General features: G+C 43.1%; 1 protein-coding gene across 4 annotated transcripts in view; it reads left to right on the top strand.

Annotated features, from left to right (window-relative positions):
- INVS (inversin) overlaps nt 1-19842 on the top strand; it is a 155768-nt gene that overhangs the window by 108277 nt on the left and 27649 nt on the right. For all 4 annotated transcript variants that reach the window (XM_055301615.1, XM_055301614.1, XM_055301617.1 and 1 more), the window contains 2 exons: nt 928-1140; nt 14545-14831. In XM_055301615.1, coding sequence (XP_055157590.1) covers nt 928-1140; nt 14545-14831 — 500 coding nt within the window. The remainder of the gene's footprint in view (nt 1-927; nt 1141-14544; nt 14832-19842) is intronic.

Raw genomic sequence — 19842 nt, 5'->3', positions numbered from 1 at the left:
TTTTGAGTTTTGGATCATTTTTATTAGAAGAGACCTTCCCCGGATCCCTGGGTGGCTCAGCGGTTTAGTGCCTGTCTTTGGCCCAGGGAGTGATCCTGGAGTCCCGGGATCGAGTCCCACATCAGGCTCCTGGCATGGAGCCTACTTCTCCCTCTGCCTGTGTCTCCTGTGTCTCTGCCTCTCTCTCTCTCTCTCTCTCTCTCTCTCTCTCTCTCTCTCTCTCTCTCCTCTCTTTCTCTTTCTCTCTCTATCATGAATACATAAATAAAATCTTAAAAAAAAAAAGAAGAGACCTTCCCATTCCAATTTTTAAAAATCTTCCATAGTTTCTTCTAGTACTTCCATGGTTTCTTTTTCTCTTTTTAGGTCTTTGTTTCATCCAGAACTCCTTTTGGAGTAAAATGTGATATAAGAATCTCTTTTTTCTAGATGGCTATGCCATTGTCCCAACACTACTTAATAAGCCATGCTTTCTGACTTAAAGGGCCATCCTTATCATATACTAAATCTCTCGGTTTGGAGATGTATTTTTTCTTCATAAGCATTAACTATCAGTAGCTATGGGCTTAAACTTATGAATCTCACAGGATACTATCCACAGTACTTTTTAGATAGGCATGGGGTATTATTTGGCACATAGGGGAGAAGAAAAGTGATCACGTGTTCCTGCAGCCCCCAGTTTATGAGCCAGCAAGTGAAACTCAGGAATCATCATGATCAGTGACACAAAGCACCTAACTCCAGCTCTACCCTTGTTTTGTGCCCTCAGAGGAAAAAGGAACAGCCCTGGAGTACTGAAGATAGCCTTGCCTGAGAAACAGTCCACATCTTAGAATGAGATTTCCTTCTGCTGCACACAATACTGCCAGTTTAACTGTACCTCAAATTACATTCCAACGCTTAAAAAAAAATACCTTCCTGCTTCAGGTACACTCCCCTTGACTATGCTTTGCTCGGTGAGCGCCACGAAGTGATCCAGTTCATGTTGGAGCACGGTGCCCTGTCCATCGCAGCCATACAGGACATCGCTGCCTTCAAAATCCAGGCCGTCTACAAAGGGTACAAGGTCAGAAAGGCTTTTCGAGACCGGAAAAATCTCCTCATGAAGCATGAACAGTTGAGAAAAGATGCTGCTGCCAAGTAAGTCCAGGCTATGGAGACTGTGTTCCTTCACAGCCCGGGAATCAGGGTGGAAGGGGGCAGGTGGCAGGAGCAGGCAGGAGGGGGATTCAGGGGAGGATCTGAGATCATGTTGACCCCTGTACCCATGTCACCTTCGCCCTTCTGCCCACTGGGTGTGCAGAGCACTGTGGCTGCAGTGAAGGACCAAGGCCCAATCCCTGCTCGGTGGCTGTCCCTCCAGGCTAGCCCCTGATGTTCCAACGCAGGGACAGACCACCACCACAGCCATCATGGAAGGAGTTGGGGGTGGGAAGGTGCCTACAGGAAGCTGCAAGGACATAACTGCTCCTCCTCCTTCCTTTCCTGCCTTTCCACAGGAAACTGATACCAATATCCCGCCTACTTCACTAGAAGTGTCTAGTTTTGATTTGATTAAAGCAACCAACTTGTGTAAAAATAACTTGCCCTCCCCACCTATTCCTTCACAAATCTGTACTACATCATGTCATTTACTCAAGAAATATTGACTAAATTCTTACTGTACATATAAAACTCTTGTCTCAAGCCTTTGAAGAAAAGTAACTAAAAGCAAAGTGCTTGCTTCAAGGACATCACACTATTTTGGATAATGATACAGAATGTGTAAAATAGTCACTTGTGCCTATTATATACACACTGTGATTATTTTACCATAAATGATTGATTTTTGGATAATGCCTTGGTTTTCCTCCTTGGAGACCTTTGTTGGACTCTTTCTCTTTTTTTCTTTCTTCCTTCCTTCCTTCTTTCCTTCTTTCCTTCCTTTTATTTGCATTTATTCTATGCAGAATTTACTCCTAGGATATAAGTTTTTGTTTCTTCAGTTTCTTCTGGGGTATCTTTTTATTCGGTGCAACCTCCTTTTCTGGTTTAGGAACAGTCTGCTCTTTTTCAGTAAGGATCATCCCAGTGCAGCAGGGAGAGTTCATCCTACCATGAACCCTATAAATTCTATGCCACATCCTGGAGGCTTTGTCCACCTGGATGTGCTTCATGACCAGACGATCTACCTCTAAACCCTTAAGTTCATTCAGCATTACTGTCTTCATTTTTAAGCATGTGCAGTAAAAATTCAGCACTCTTCTTGGGCCATCCACCACTGTTTGGCCTGGGCACACCTACCAACTCCACCATTGTAGCAATGGAATAGCTCACACTGCTTCTGCAGAGTGACATCCTTCTGGTACTTGGTGGCTTTTTGGATATGCACACCTGTGGTGGCCTGGGCAGTGTCACGTGTATTCTTACGGTGAACATGAAAATTCAAACCTCTTGATTTGCATGAGTTTGTAGGGTTTTCTAGGTCCAGCGAGTAGTGAACCATTTTCAGAAATCACCTCAGGCCACTAGGGGAAGAAGAAGAGTCGTGGTGGCTCCTGAAGAAAATTCATGAGAACTCCCGTTGGGTATTTTAAGTAGCCGAAGAATGTTGCGTTGGTAGGTAGAGATGCCGAAGCCCATTCTTTCTGATGGGAAAGACTACAGAAAGATTCTTGATGGGAGTAACATCCTTGTACCTTGAATGTTTCCAAATCTTGAATCCTTCCATATCTTCCCCACAAGGGGGAAGCATAAGTGTAATAAAGAATAATTTAAAATAATAATAGAAGGCAAGACGAACCATTTTAGAAAGTAAATACCACTATGACCTGAGACGCTACCCATAATGGCAGCTTGGGTAGTTAAGACTGACAGGAAATGGCAGTTTCTGTGAGTGAAGCTACCACAGTTGGTGGCGTCCTAGGAAATCTGATCCTGCACTCTTCTCTTCGTAAGGCCCTCTTCTCTTCACTTTTGCAAAAGAATCCAGTTTAACATAAGGCCTCTGTACATGCCTCTTCTTCAGCCTTATAAAAGTTCCCTGCAGGAGAGTGACAACTCTAAGTGGGTAATACATGTGGCAAATTATCCTGAGTCGCAAGTTAAATACTCTCTGCAGGGGCTGGAATGTTGTTTCTGCTTCTATCTGGTGTTTTCATAAACTCCAGTTTTAATGTGTGAGCATCTGTTTTCAGAATTTGAAGTCACACCTACCTGAATATGAGGTGGAATTCTACAAGGCAATGTGACTGATTTTGTATGTCCCCCCAGAAAGGAGCATATTAGTCCAAATCCGTTCTGCTCTGTTACTGTAGAGAGGGGCCCTGGAGCCCCGACACTCCTTTTCCAGCAGGACAGAGGGTCTGTGGTGGAACACAGCATTTCTCTCTCTGGGTCCTGGTGTTTTCACCTATGACACATGGCAGGTTAGACCAGCTGACTCGTAGGCACCCTCTGGGTCTGTGGAAGCCCCCGAATCTTCACAGTTAATGATCTCAGTCTCTTTCTTCTCTCCTTTGCCTCCTTTGCGCAGAAGCCATATGCCTGGGTAGAGAGTTTGTGGACAGGCTCTGCTGAGTCAGCGTGGAGCTGGGAACCAAGAATCCATTCGTTAGATGAGCTCCTATATGGAGGAAGGGCTTTCACATCAGGACATGTGAAAAAAATCATTACTGATTTTTTTTTCCTAACTAGGTTTTTTGTGACTCCCAGCCTTGAGGGCTTGAAAGGGCACAGGGATTCAGGAACCATCTAGTCCAATCCCCCCCAGTTAGTTGTTATCCTGGTTAGTGTCACCATCACCAAGGTGCATCCTCCTTGTTCTTATGGCTTAGTTTCTGAAGCTCATTTTTAAAAACCCTTTTACGTGAGAGCTGTGCTTACCGTGACAATATCTAAAATCGCCTTAACTGGAAATTTATAATCTCCTTTCCTTTTTCTCAGCCCCAGTCTCTCCTTTATCAGGTGTCATTATTGGAAGGAAACAAATTTCGTGCAGTCCAGTCATCACCTCCTACAGCCCTTGGTGCCATAGAACTCCAAGGGAAATATTTAAATGGAAAAGAAACTCATTGCATTTGTTTAATTTTATTTCTCAAAAGTGATTTCTTAAGATCTGAGTCAGTGTTTAATTTTGGCCTTGGTTTTCGCTTTTAAGGAACAAAAATCAGAATGGTAAAACTTCGGTCCTTGCTGCCACCGGCGCCTCCCTGGCTCAGGCGTCCCAGGCACATCACGCCACCTCGGGGTCCCAGCGTAGCATCTTAGGATGATGGCACACATCACCTTCCTTAAAGCAACGATGTGAAAGGAACTTATTAAACTTAAAATGACTTCTAATTTACTGATGGAGAAATTGGGAGAGAGTGAGGTTTTAGTCATATTTTCCGAGGCATGTTTTTTAGAAAATACTATTTAAGAAATAGCTATAATCCACTTAAAAGCACTTTATAACTCATACTCCCCACCTATGTTGTTGCCGAAATGAACATCGCTGTAATTGACCTGCCACAGCACACGGCTGAATGCACGCGAGACAAGGCTGTATTTATGTTGCTCACTCGTCTCCCCAGAAGCTTCCTTTTCACCGAGTTTCTGTTTCACCCTCTAATCTCAGCTCTCTTCTGCCTTTTCCTTCTCACATCTTCGTAATCACACCACCTCCTCACTGAGGTCAGCTCTGCAGACTCGCCCTGACGCTGCACCGCGTGCTCTACTCTTTTCCACTGGAAAGGTATCTACTCTTGAAACTTGAGTGACTTCATCTCTGTAGATAGTCCATTACTCTGTCTCACATCTCACATCCTGACCTCCTGGAACTCTGATTCCACATCATCAGTTGCCTCCTGGGCATTTCCATTTCGCTGTCCTTTTGTGACTTGCTAGCACTTTCCATTTGTGTGTTGTTGTCACTGTCACTTCAGCTTCACCGTGAAACCTGCAACTCGCCACCACAGTCAGTCTCTCTTCTCACCTCCTTATTTCCCTGGCTGGTGCTGCCCCCATTGATGCAGTTAATTCCTCTTAAAATGTGCTCTTGCCTTCATTCCTCTGTCCCACCACTCTGTGAAGGCCATCACTCTTGAATACCATCCACGGTGCTACATAAGACCCTTTACCATTCTGCCTCCACTTCTGTCTCTAAGGCCCATTTCTCTCCATGACCCCCTACCTGCCCCACCCTCAGGTGTGTGGGCTCAGCCATCCTGAACTTTCCTCACTTCTTCATGTTTCACTTTCTTTTTTTTTTTTTTTTTGGTATTTTTTTTATTGGAGTCGATTTGCCAACATATAGTATAACACCCAGTGCTCAGCCCATCAAGAACCCCCCTCAGTGCCCGTCACCCAGTCACCTCATCCCCCCTCCCACCTCCCCTTCCACTACCCCTTATTTGTTTCCCAGAGTTAGGAGTCTCTCATGTTTTGTCACCCTCTCTGAAATTTCCCACTCATTTTCTCTCCTTTCCCCTATAATCCCTTTCACTATTTTTTATATTGCCCATAGAGTAAAACCATATAATGTTTGTCCTTCTCCGATTGACTTACTTCACTCAGCATAATACCCTCCAGTTCCATCCACGTTGAAGCAAATCGTGGGTATTTGTCATTTCTAATGGCTGAGTAATATTCCATTGTACACATAGACCGCATCTTCTTTATCCATTCATCTTTCGATGGACACTGAGGCTCCTTCCACAGTTTGGCTATTGTGGACATCGCTGCTATAAACATTGGGGTGCAGGTGTCCCGGCGTTTCACTGCATCTGTATCTTTGGGGTAAATCCCCAGCAGTGCAGTTGCTGGGTAGGGCAGACCTATTTTTAACTCTTTGAGGAACCTCCACACAGTTTTCCAGAGTGGCTGCACCAGTTCACATTCCCACCAACAGCGGAGGAGGGTTCCCCTTTCTCCGCATCCTCTCCAACATTTGTTGTTTCCTGTCTTGTTAATTTTCACTTTCCATAACTTTCCATGCGCTCTGGGAGACCTGAGCTGCATCCTGGCTGCTGTATGAGATTGCGTGTCTCCCAGAGGCACATGATCAAGTCCAGTTTGGGTCACTCAGTTCAAACTCTTGTGATGCTACAGTCCCTTCTAAGGAGGTGGTCCTGTGTCCTCAAAAAGTCAAGTGACCAGGAATTCAGGCAGCACATTCCATAGTAATGGACAGTTCTATCTGGCAGAAATTCTCGTCTACCTTTCAGTCTTGAGATACCCCTTGAATCAAAACAGAAAAGTCTAAACCCTTTTTCCATAAACCAACTTTCAGATCATTAAAGAAAGTGCTCCTGGCATCCCTACTCCTGCCCCAGGTCTCCTTTTCTCATCATAATAGATCCAATTGCAGCCCGCCTCCCTGAACACCTTCAGACTGTCACTGAGTTTCTCCAGGGGTGACGCAGAGCCCTGACCCTTTTGCTTGAATTATGGTCCGACCCATGGGGAAACACTGCCATGGTTCTACTACATGCCACCCACTTCTCTGAGCCTCAGTTTCCATTAATAATATAAAGATTTCTTAGTCCAGGATGGGCTTTGGGGCTCCATGCATGCCCTGAAGCTATACATAGTGATTTGTCTATTGTGAGCATATGTACTATTTGGGTGGTGAAGATCTACATATTTTTTATCACAATCTCAAAGAAGGTCCATGAGTCACAAAGAGATTTTTAAAAAACATTGGTTTAAATGATATCTCAGCTCCCCCCACCCCACCCAGCTCTAACATTCTGTAAGTCCAAGGTTCTAAGACACATGACATTTTCTTATTCCCTCAAGAGGAAGTCAGAGCCCAGATATTCCTCAGCCTGTTATTCAGCGACAGTAAAGAGACAGAATCTCACAAACCCCCTCTGTAGGGCACAATACCAACTGAAAAGGTTAGAGCAGAACCTTTTCTGTCTTGTGAGGTAATCAGTTTCCTCTCACTGGAAATATTTCAGCAGAAATGAAATTATCATCTCTCCGGGATAATATACAAGGGATTTTTTTAAATTATATAAAGAACTAGTCGTTGAGATCCCTTCTGAGTCAAAGATTCTGTGAGAGCTAGGTTGCATGTCCTTGCTTATACTCTTGCCTCCGCCTAAAACAACCTCTCACTTCCCTCTTTCTCATTTTGACATTCTTTCTAGGTTTTTTTTTTCTTCCCAGGTAGTGCCTGCCTCCCATAGCCCCCATAGCTCTGTGTAGGTACCTCTGTGTTAGCCCCCATCACGTCTAGAACCCGTCACATGCAGAACTATCTATAGGAGCATATGGGTCCAACTCCCCACTAGATGGTCGGTTCCTTGGGAACAGGGATTATATTTGTGTCTCCATATTTCCAATATCTTAAAATACCTGACATTTAATAAGCATTTAATCATAAATGTTCAATCGCTACCATTACACTGAGCCTGAAACTTTACATGAGTCGTTTTTCATTCTAGGCCTTAGTTTCCCCCTCAGCCAAGTGGGAGGCTTAGTCCCCTTCAATCCTGTGAATCTCTGTAAGTGTACCACTTTAATCTATCTGCCTTCCCCGGGCAGAAAATATATTTATGTACCATTTATCCTCATGACACACACTGGTCCTTCTAGATTTGTGCATTCGGCTTCCTAGCTCCCTCCATATTTATCATGAGCAAATTACCAGTTGACAGGTTTATGATAGTTCTTTATTCTGATTTTTTTTAAGATTTCATTTATTTATTTGAGAGAGAGAGAGACAGTGCATGAGCAAAGGGGAGAGGCAGAGGGAGAGGGAGAAGCAGGCTCTCCTGCTACGCAGGGAGCCCAACACAGGACTCAATACCAGGACCACGGGATCATGACCTGAACCCAAGGCAGATGCTTAACTGACTGAGCCACCCAGGTGCCCCCTTTATTCTGGTTTTTAAAAGCCTAAGAGCAAAGGGGTTCACCACTGCATATACTTGAACATGAGACCCCACTATGTGGATTCCACGAATTTCTGTTTGCCCAGAGTTGAATTTGCCCAGTTTTGAGAAGAAGAAACTTCTATCATATACTGCAGAAAAAAGCAGGCTCTCTCCCCTTCCAGTGGAGTGCTGGAAGTTTCCATGGCCATGAATGTGGGACCTACGACAGGTCAGAGAGAGAGGATTAAAATGGCTCTTACAGAAAAGGGAGTTTTGTAGTTGCAACATTGAGCATTTCTGAAAATATGGTTAGGCCCAGTCCGGAAGCTCTTAGACTGCATGGCACTCATGCCAAACACTGATTTCTTCACTTCTATCCAGATCCTGTCACAGGGTAGCTTTATCTTAACAGCTTTACGTAAAAGTAATAGTGATCAATTATATTTATATAGTGCTTTCTTTAATGTTAATTTATTAAATCCATACAATCATTCGGTAGGTAGGACTACCCGTCCTCATTTCCATCCTCATAGCTATCCTCAATCTCATTTCACAGATGGGGAAAATAGCATACAGAGGTTAACGCTCCTGAAATCACACAGCTCATAAGGAGAAAGATGGCACGTGAATCTCAGTCCTACCCTGAGCCAGGGTTCCTACCAGCCATACTTAACTGCTGGAGGCTGTCTCCAGCTGCCAGCACCCATCTTGATAGGCCAGCATGCAACAGCTCTGCTTCTTTTATTTTTATTTTTATTTTTTTTCCTTTTACCCATAAGTATAATGAGAACCAGGCCTCAAATCAGTTTTTCTCTTACCCCAGAGCTTGTTCAATTGCTCAGTGTTGTTTCAGTAACTGTTGAGTGATGCCAAGTCACCATCATCAATTCTGCAACATAGTTTAATAAAGAATCTTCCTATTACTCTCAAAGCTAACTAACATGGCAGTGCACAGCAAATTCCTCCTAAATTTTTGAGAAAATTGAAAAAAATTAGTTGGTTCCAAGCCTACACCAAGACTGTAAACAATAATATCATTAGGGCAGGGGTACCTGGGTGGCTCAGTTGGTTAAGTGTCTGCCTTCAGCTTGGGTCATGATCTCAGGGTCCTGCAATAGAGCCTGGTATCAAACTCCCTGCTTGAGGGAGTCTGCTTCTCCCTCTCCCTCTGTCCTTCCTCTGCTTGTGCGCTTGCTCTCTCTCTCTCTCTCTCTCTCAAATAAAATTTTTAGAATCTTAAAAAAAAATTATTAGGGCAAAGCCCAGTTAAATTGGTACAACAGGACCTGCTAAGTAGATGTTCCTTTTCTGTCAGAGCCATTTTAATTCCATCTTTCAAACCTCTCTGAGGTCCTGCCTTTGTAGCAATGGCAGCTTGAACACTCCGCTGGAATAAGAAAGAGCTTGCTTCTTTCTACAGTTTCTGACAGAATTAATTTCTTCTTGTCGAAACTGAGCAAATATGATTCTCTATTGAAAGCCACATTGGAGGGTACAAAAAAGTGTCACCTTCCAGGATTTAAATTGTACAGGCCCAGAGGGAGGTCTGTGCCACATTGTACAAACAAACATGCCCAGTCCTGAGATGCTAAAACCATTGGACATTCAAGTCATTTAAATTATGGCCCTTGATATGACTCTTTGCACACCAAGCAATCGTTGGATCACTGAGTTCTTTATTGGCCCATTTCTGTAGTTGTCATCTAGGCGACTCATTTGTAGAAATCTCCATCCTTGGGACTCAGATCTGGATATGGGGGACTCCAGGCCACATTACTGCCTCATAGTGGCCCTTCAGAGATCTGCAGCAGTAATGTGTCCCTTACATCTTTTTTCACCTGGGTGACACAGCCCTGGTTCCTTCAGCCCACAGTTTGGAGCCTGGACTCCAAAGGCAGGACTATTTTACTGGCATTTTTAATTCTATGTTAGTTAATTTCCTGCTAAAATGTTACTTCCTGTGCATAGGCAGAATTTTATTTCTCTTTAATTTTTCATATAGTCTAGAATAGCATTGGTTCCTTTTCTGATATTTGTTCCCAAACTTGACAAAAATAGGTCACGTTTATAACATAACTCCCATGGAGATTATTAGATCTTCTACATTCTGCAATAAATTAGTTTGAGAAAAAACATGTTTCAGGACAATTGAGTCTAAGGTTTTAGGACTAAAAGTTATATCTGAAGCTATATGACCCAATTTATTGGGGTTTTTTTTTTGTTTGTTTGCTTTTTGTTTTTTTTAGAGGTGGACATAGGGGAGGAGCAGGGACAGAAGGAGAGAGAGAATCTCAAACAGGCTGCACACCCTGCATGGAGCCCAATGTGGAGCTCAAGCTCACGATGCTGAGATCATGACCTGAGCCAAAATCAAGAGTTTGATGCTTAACAGACTGAGCCACCCATGTGCCCCTGACCCAATTCATTTTTTAAATGATAGAAATGGATCAAGTGAAATTTTAAAAAACAGCTCTGTCACGGAGGTCAATGGTATAGGGAGGGGTAAAGAACTGAGGTCCAGCTCAGCTGTCTGTAGTTTACCATGCAGTCATGGGTAAGTCACTTGTCTCTGCCTCAGTTTCCTTATCTACCAAATAAACGTGAGTAAATTGAGATTCCTTTGAACTCAGACCATGAGCAGTGGAGCTGGACCTTATTCCCCAAGGACACATGCATGTACGATCATGTTCTGCTCCCGGGCTGTAGTCTTTGTGCATGTGTGCGTTCGCAGTGGTATTGTTGCTTTTGTTTTAAGGCAGCAATATGTAAATAGGAGGCAGGCTATGTGTAGTCCCAATTCTAATCCCACCCCCTTATCTGCAATGATCACTACTTTTACATCAAGAGCCACAGCTCTGGAGAACTGCACAGTTGTGGGCCATACGTCACCTGGAAGATTTTTTTAATACATCAGTTTTTTATTTTTTTATTTTTTTATTGGAGTTCAATTTGCCAACATATAGCATAATACCCAGTGCTCATGCTGTCAAGTGCCCCACTCAGTGCCCGTCACCAGTCACCCCCACACCCCGCCCACCTCCCTTTCCACCACCCCTTGTTCGTTTCCCAGAGTTCGGAGTCTCTCAGGTTCTGTCTCCCTTTCTTATATTTCCCATCAGTTTTTTAAAATATTAATTTATTTCTGCTCACAAACTGAGGCTCTAATGATATATTCTGATAATTACATTCTTTCTTCCAAATCTGCTATAACTTAGTTCTACCAAAATGAAAAATGCCTTCCTGCAAACCTTCCCTCCCAAAGTAATCTTCAGAAGACAGGGCACCCTTGTTTTCTGGACATTCTGATCACTCTAAAAGGCTAGATCCCCTGTTTGTTCTGTGGCCGCCTTCATTGAGGCCCAGAAAGGTCTGCAGTAACAAGGTTTGCCCTGCACCTGATTGTAAGCAGCTGCTTAGAATTGAAAAGGAAAGCTGTTTAGTTTCCCAAAAGAAAGAGAAATGACCACTCAAATAACAAAGTCTAATTTATCACCTCCGAGCCCTTCTTAATGGCAGTGAGATCCATGTAGATGCCAAGCCAGACAAGCGCACGTGTGTGTCTGTCTAAAGGACCAATATTCTCTTAGAGCAGTTCTCTTCATCAGTGCTCGTAAAAAGAGCAGCCGTCCCCGTGCCTGCCAGGAGCAAGGCTGTTAGATCAATTAGTGGCACTTCAGCCATCCAGATGCTTCCACCTTCTTCTGAAAAGCAGCCTTCTCCCAGACAGCTCACACTGAAATGGCACCTGCTAGCATCCATATGCATCTCAGGCACTGATGATGACAGGCTGTCCAGCTAGCCTGTGGATCGCAGCGCTGCTTGCTCAGGTGTCAGCAGTTGGCAAAGCGTGTAACAAAACCAGAGTCAAGGGAAAACATCAGAGTTATACAGGACTTAGCACAACCCATCTGGCTACTTTTGCTAGGAACGGGATGTAGTGGGAAACTATTAGGTAAGCCAGTGTGGACCACAGGAGCTTCACCACAGGACAAAAGACCTTCAGAAGGGGAAGTTAAGTTGACAAGGCATTATATCAAAGTGTAACCCAGATACCTGTCATCTGAGTCTTCTCTGTCCCTTGAGATCTAAATAAACATTGCCTTAAATCCCACACACCTGTGGAAATCTGAATTCTATGACTTCTTGGAGGCGTAGGGTCTCTGCCTCACTCTTGTTTCTTTTTTTTTTAATTTTATTTACTTATTCATGAGATACACACACACAGAGAGAGAGAGAGGCAGAGACACAGGCAGAGGGAGAAGCAGGCTCCATGCAGGGAGCCCGATGTGGGACTCGATCCCGGGTCTCCAGGGTCACGCCCTGGGCCGAAGGCAGGCGCTAAACCGCTGAGCCACCCAGGGATCCCCTCTCACTCTTGTTTCTTGCGTCCATGTCTGATATCTTAGCTCTGCAGCTTGTCAAGTTGCTTATAAAAAAGCATGTGTGAGCCTGGTAGACCTTACCAAAAAGGTGGTGTCATTGAGGAGAATCACATTTCATATCCCGTCATGGTTTAGTTAACAGTCCATGTGAGAGGCGCCTGGGTGGCCCAGTCGGTTAAGCATCCAACTCTTGATTTTGGCTCAGGTCATGATCTCAGGATCGTGAGATCTAGACCCACATCGGGGGTGGAGCCTGCCTAAGACTCTCCCTCTCCCTCTGTGCCCTCCTCCCTGCACCCACTCTCTCTAAAAACAAAACAAAACAAAAAAAACAGTCCATATGAAACTTTCCTGTTGCCTTAAGCCTTGCTACTCAAGGTGCGGTTTGGAGGGCCAGCAACACCTCTATAACCTGGGTGCTTGTTAGAAATGCAGAATCTTGAGCCCTCCCCCAAGCTTGCTAAATCAAAATCTAGATTTTAACGAGATCTCAGGAGACTCCATTCGTTAAAGTGTGAGGAGCGCAGACCCAAAGTTCTTCTCCATCAGCTCCTCATGGAGGGTTCTCAGCCTGGCCCTTGCTATACACAATACCCAGCCTTTCATCTTCTCTTTCTTCCCCCTCCTTTCTCTCTCTCTCTCTGGTTCTTTCATCTCCTCCTTCCCTGTCAGGGAGCTTCAAACACATTCTCTTTTTATCAGGAGCAGCACTCCCCCAGAGCCTCAGAGCCAGTTGCCATCCAGGCCCTGAAGGTCTCACCTGCTACCACCCTTCAGTTCTGTTCTCAAGCTGATTAAAATCTTTGTCCAAACAAGGTCCCCTCTCCCCCAAGAGGGACTCTGATACCAGCTATTACAATAAAAGAAACCTATCTCATTACAAAAGATACCCCAGATTTTATAAAGACATCTGGTTTCCAAACTGACCCCTAAACCAATTCCAGGTTATAAATTTATATCATACAAGTGTTAGACCTGGGAAACTGAGTCTCCAACAGGAAAGTGACTGGCTCGATATCATTTTGTATTTATTGGCAGGAGCAGGACTAGAAAAGTTCTCATACTTCCCAGTGTAGGCTTCTCTCCACTACGGGCCTAATCATTCTCCTTTATGTGGCCGCCTACTTACTTCTCCTCCTGAGCCATAACTGAGTCGTCTGAGCAGCACATATGCATGGGGTGCCTGCTGTGCTCCAAGATGAGAAGACGCAAAACAGACCCAATTTTCCCACGCTCCGTGCCTTTGCCCAAAGTGAAAGTCCTCACTCCCACTTCATCCGTGTAGCAAACCTCTCCACATCTTTAAGAATCAGCAGCTGGGACCTTCTGGACTCCTCCAGACAAAATTAATCACTATCCTTCTCTGCAAGCACCAGTGTAACATTTCTTCCATCATTTGTTAGGTCTTTTTTCCCTAGCTGTCTCCTCTGAAATCAAGCTTCCTTCGCTTGTTGTGGAGGCTTGTACTCGGTGGCCAACGGTGCCCAGCACAGGAGAGGCTCAATGTTAGTTTTCTTCTCCCTTTCTTTCCTTTGGAAATCCTTAGCAATTAATGCTATTGGTCAAACAGATCTTGTACTGAACTTAACCCCTTCATCCTCAAGCAACTTACCCCTTTCTAGACCTGCGCTGCCTCAGACCCATCCTCCTCCTCCTCCCACTGCCACTCATTCCTCACCCTGGCCTCTGCTGGCCAGCCCTCTTCTATTCGGTTGCTAACCACCAAGGCCAGCCTAGTCACCAGAACTTTTGCAGGACTTTTTGAAAATCATCCTACCTTCTGGACCTCATTTGCAAAATGAGTGGGTTTGTCTCATTAGCTAGAGCTCTCGATAGCCAGGTTGCAACACATAGGTGTGTTATAATCAGTTGTGAGGTGCTTTGTAAGTAATTGTTTCATATAATCATAAGGCTTGCCAATGGTCTTTTTTAATAAATAGAGAAGTTTAAAGGTTATCCCTGTACCTGGCATGCTCAGTTGCATTCTGATTTGCTTTCTGGAATAGGAGAAGAAAGCAGATAGTTGCAGGAATCCCACACAAGCTTGGGCACACACACCTTAGGATTGTGTCGTGTCTCACAAACATAGAGTTTTCCATCATGTGTGCCCTGATCTATAAGATTTCATTTCAGCTTCATCATCTTTTGAGTTATGAGGTCTGGAGAAAAGACCAAGAATTGTGAAATCATGGAAACTGTGAATTTCCAAACCCCTCCTGTGATGTAGTAGCTCCTCATAAAATTTAAATCTCACTCAGGAACATCTGAATGGGTAACACTCTTAACTTTTTCCTCTACCTCCTTGGCTGTGCTTCCAGGAAGCGAGAGGAAGAAAACAAACGAAGGGAAGCAGAACAGCAGAAGGGAAGGCTGAGTCCAGATTCCTGCAGACCCCAAGCCCTTCCCTGTCTGCCCAACACCCAGACTGATTCCCACAGGCAGAGCCGGGCCCCCAGCAAACAGCCTCCCGCCAGCGACGCAGCCCAGGACCCTTACAAGAGAGCCTGTCGAGGAGGTCCAGGCAGAGTATCTCCAAGCAGAGTTCCCCAGAAGGAGCAGCATCTTTCCCCAGATGTGCAGGGAACAGTCCCCAGAAAGCCAAACGGTAGGTGTATTGTCTTTGTTATCTGATGCCAACCCATGGACTGTGGGCTCTCTTGATTGGTGTATTTAGTCCATTTGCATTTGAGGTTAATTATGTCAGCCCTTAACACTGCCATTTTATCATCTATTTTCTGTTTATTTCCTCTGGTTCTCATCCCTGTTTTTTCTTTTTTCCCCTTCCTTTGGGGTACTTGAACATCTTTTAGGATTCCATCTTGATTGGCTGATAGTGGTTTTGAGCATCTCTTTCTATGGTCTTTGTGGTGGTTGTTCTGAGTATTATATGTATAATATATATAATATGTATAATATATGTGTATATATGTATATATGCATGTATATATGTGTGTATGTATGTATTATATACTTACATGTTTACTTATATTAAGTATATATACTTATGTGTATACTTACTATATGTGTGTATTATATACTTACATATACATGCATGTATAAGATATATGCATACATGTCTAATATATGTATTATACACATATATGTATGTATATACTTATATGTATATGTATAATGTATATATAAGTTATAAGGAACCTATAACTAGTATCAACATTTTACCGCTTTGAGTGAAATGTAGAAACCTCATTTCCTTTTAGGTATCTTGACCTTCCCCACTTTTAAATATCATTGATTGGGTATCAGATGGTATTATAATTTTTTGTTTCAATAATCAAATATAATTTATTAAAAAAAACATGAGGAAAAGGATAGTCTCTTTTTATGTACCCACAATTCTGTTTTTCTGTTGTTTTGTCTTCTTTCCCAGTACTCCAGATTCCTTCTTTTATCATTTCCTTTCTGTGGAAGAACCTTTATTGGCCAGTATTTAAGGGTAGCTCTACTAGCAATGAATTCGAGTTTTCCTTTGTCTGAGAATGTTTTGATTTCATTCCTGAAGAGTTGATAAACCAGATCCAGAATGCACAGTTGGCAGGTCTTTCATTCTCATCCTTGAAAGAGGCTGTGCCACTCCTGGCTTCCTGGTTTCAGACGAGAAATCCACTGTCCTTCAAACTGATGTTCCTTGGTAATATTTCTGAGTACTATGTCACTGCTCTCTGGCTGCTTACAAGATTTTTCTTTATCTTTATCTTAGTTTTCAGTAGTTTAATATGATGTGTCTTGGTATGGATTCTTGGAGTTTTTCCTGTTTGGATTTCACTTAGGATGTTGGGGATCCCCAAGAATCCCCCCAAATTTTAGTAACTTGCTAAAAGTACTCAAGACTCAGCATATATTTGCACCCACAGCTAGGATCTTTTATTAAAAAAGAGATACAAGGGATCCCTGGGTGGCGCAGCGGTTTGGCGCCTGCCTTTGGCCCAGGGCGCGATCCTGGAGACCCGGGATCGAATCCCACATCGGGCTCCCGGTGCATGGAGCCTGCTTCTCCCTCTGCCTGTGTCTCTGCCTCTCTCTCTCTCTGTATGACTATCGTAAATAAATAAAATAAAAAAAAAAAAAAGAGAGAGATACAAGTCAACATCAACAAAGTGAAAAGGCACATGGAGCAAAATCTGGAAGAAACTTTCCATGTAAATTTCCAAGAGTCTTCTCCCAGTAGAACCACACAAGACATGATTAATTCTTCCAGCAATGAATTGTAACAACCAATTAGCCTTTGTCTACCAGGAAAATATACCTAAACTTGGGACTCCAGAATTTTTATTGGAGTCAGTTGCGTAGGTACCTCTGCCTAGCATATACTACAACTCCAGGCTCCCAGAAGGAAAACAAGTATTCTGCATAAATTATATTATTTACCCAAAGCAATTTAAGCATATCGAGCCATTCTTTTAATTAGGGAACAGCGAGAATCCTCCAGAAATCTAAGTGCAAATGCCAACATAGTGAAAAAGGCAAATAATGTCTTTATTATTATAAAAATAGTTTTGATCTTGTGGATGCCAGAAAGAGTCTATGAAAACTCATGGTGATCCAATTCAGGGCTTGGACAGTTCATTCTATTCACTGAGCCTTATTTCCTTACCTATAAAATAAGGGGTCGTGGGGGGGTTGGGTATACAAAAAACACACACACACAAAAAAAAAAACAAACAAACAGAACAAATGGAAAAGCAGAAATAGACAAATACAGAGAACAAACTCATGGTTGCCAGCGAGGACAGGAGTTGGGACAATGGGCAGAATGGGTGAAGGGGAGAGGGAGGTATAGTCTTCCAATTATGGAATGAATAAGTCATGGAGAAGAAAGGAATAGGGAATAGCATAGGAAATACAGTCAATGGTATTGTTATAGTGCCATATGGTGACACCACAAGTGTATTGGTGAACATAGCATAACGGAATTACTATGTTGTATGCCTGAAACTAATGTAACATTGTATATCAACTATAATTTTAAAAAAGAAAAAAGGGGATCCCTGGGTGGCGCAGTGGTTTAGCGCCGGTCTTTGGCCCAGGGCGCGATCCTGGAGACCCGGGATCGAATCCCACATCAGGCTCCCGGTGCATGGAGCCTGCTTCTCCCTCTGCCTGTGTCTCTGCCTCTCTCTCTCTCTCTGTGACTGTCATAAATAAATAAAAAAAAAAATTTAAAAAAAATTATTAAAAAAGAAAAAAAGGGCATATTCTCTATCCTGCAAGACAGTTATGAATATAAATCAAATAATATTTATTATAGCCCAGTAAAGGTCTTCAGTAACTACTTCAGTAAAAGGTCTTCAGTCACTACTGAAAAGGTAAAAGGTCTTCAGTAACTACTGTTATTAACCCACACTAGTGATCTAGCCAAAACAAAACAACATAAAAATGCATATGAATGACCACAAACATATCCAGAATATAATTCCATAACCCATTTTACAATGATAATGCATCAGCAATGTATGCCTTAAGGAGGTCTGACGCTCTGTTATATATTCATCCATTTATTCATTCAGCTAGTGTTAACTAGATGCCTATCATGTTACAACCACGCTGAATTTCCTCAAAATCTTTCTTAGCCTCAGGTCATTGTGTATTTACATTCCCCCTATCCATAGTGATAAAAAGTGCCTCTTATTTTCCAGATCGCAGGATGAGTGTTCCTTCCTCTATACAGCCATACCTCCTCACTAAACAAGGCTTTGTCTTCCTGCTTTGTGCTCCCATAGGTCTTCTGTAGTGCCATATTAGAAAGATCATCACCTTTTATTATTGTTACTGGCTTGTCTGTTTTTTTCCAATAGATTGCAAGATCTGTAAGATCAGGATTGTTTCCATTATTTGCTGCTATGTTAAAAAAAAAAAACACTAAAACTAAGTGGCCTAGAACAACAATTTATTATTTCTCATGATTCTGTGGGCCATTTGGGCAGTTCCCCTATAGTTTCACCTGGTCTCACTTATATGCTACATTCAGGTGGAGGGTCAGTTGAATTGGATGGTCTGAGATAGACTGACTTGAATGTTTGGCAGTTGACACTGGCTATCAGCTGAGATTCCTTGCCTCTGCTTTATGTGTCCTTTCATCCTCTATTAGCTAGACTGGCCTCCCTACACATGGTCTCTGGGCATCATTCTAAGAAAGCAAAGGCAGAAGCTACAGGACCTCTTGAGGAATAGGTTCCAGAATTTGCATGCTACCTTCTATTCATCAAAGCAAGTTATACGACCAGCCCAGACTAAATGATATGGAAAAATATACTCCACTTTTGCACATACTAGGATGGGAGCAATTTTTGACGATTAAACAATCTATCACAGTTCCTTTTTGGTTACAGATTATTCAGATTCCTCCCACATTCACAATATTCTCACTGTTATCTCAGGACCCCAAATGTCATCTCAGTTGTCATAGCAAGCTTGAAGTTTGGGATCTTGAGACCCACGTCATGTCCAGATGTTGTCAAGATTCCACAGGTGAGAATCTTTCCAATTTCACGGACTAGTCAACCCAAAACACACATTATCAACCCCCTACATATACCCAAGAAGCAGTGGGGAGGCAGGGACAGAGTAACTACGATAGATGCCCTTGTTCCAAAAAGGGAGAAATAAGAGGCACATACCAGTTACTAGTCTATAACAATTCTGAAAGCCAACTGGTTGCATGTTAACAGGGCTCCTACTCTGGAATATGGAATGTTCCTTGGTTAGATTGTGGTTTTGCCCCTATGTGTGGTTTCCTATTTCATTCTTCTCCTTGGCTCTTGGCTGTGCCACCTGGGTTCTTGGTTCTACTCTGAGACATCTTCCTTTTTCATAAGACATAGCCCATGTTTGCAGTGAAATAGCTCTCACAGCCTGTTTCCTGCCTTATAGGAAGCTGAGGTTCCAGAAGCTCCTGTTGTTTTGAACTGCCTCAGTGTTTCAAGCTACTAATACTCTGTGATGCAGTTATCTCAGAAATTTCATGGTTTCCACAGACACCTGGGTGGCTCAGTCAATTAAGCATCTGACTTGATTTTGGCTCAGGTCATGATCCAAGGTGTCTCCTTGGGAGTCTCCCTCTTCCTCTGCCCCTCTCTCCCTGCTCATGCTTGCGCTCTCGGTCTCAAATAAATAAAATCTTTAAAAAAGAAATGTCATGGGTTCCCTAGGAATCTGATTGGGTTCACTCCATGCTCCAAAACTACATCCAAAATTATTTCTCAAACAGGCCTCTCTCTACTTGGGTGGCTCAGGCTGCTGTGGGAAAATGCTTCAAGTTCTTAGAAGTTCTTTTGTTTAGCTTACATGCCTCCAATGTACCATCTTAGATATTTTTGAGGTCTTAATAAAGGGTTGCACAGTAGTAATCTTGATCTTTTTTTAAAAAAAAGATTTTATTTTATTTATTTATTCATGAGAGACACAGAGAGAGAAGCAGAGACATAGGCAAAGGGAGATGCAGGCTCCCTGTGGGGAGCCCAATGTGAGACTCGATCCCAGGACCCCAGGATCACAACCTCAGCCAAAGGCAGATGCTCAACCACTGAGCCACCCAGGTGCCCCTTGACTGGATCTTTATCCTTAAGTCATATTTTATTAAGAGACTCTTTTATTGGTTG

Source organism: Nyctereutes procyonoides, unplaced genomic scaffold, assembly GCF_905146905.1.
Source record: "Nyctereutes procyonoides isolate TBG_1078 unplaced genomic scaffold, NYPRO_anot_genome, whole genome shotgun sequence".
NCBI lineage: Eukaryota > Metazoa > Chordata > Mammalia > Carnivora > Canidae > Nyctereutes > Nyctereutes procyonoides.
This window is presented reverse-complemented; position numbering and strand designations above follow the sequence as displayed.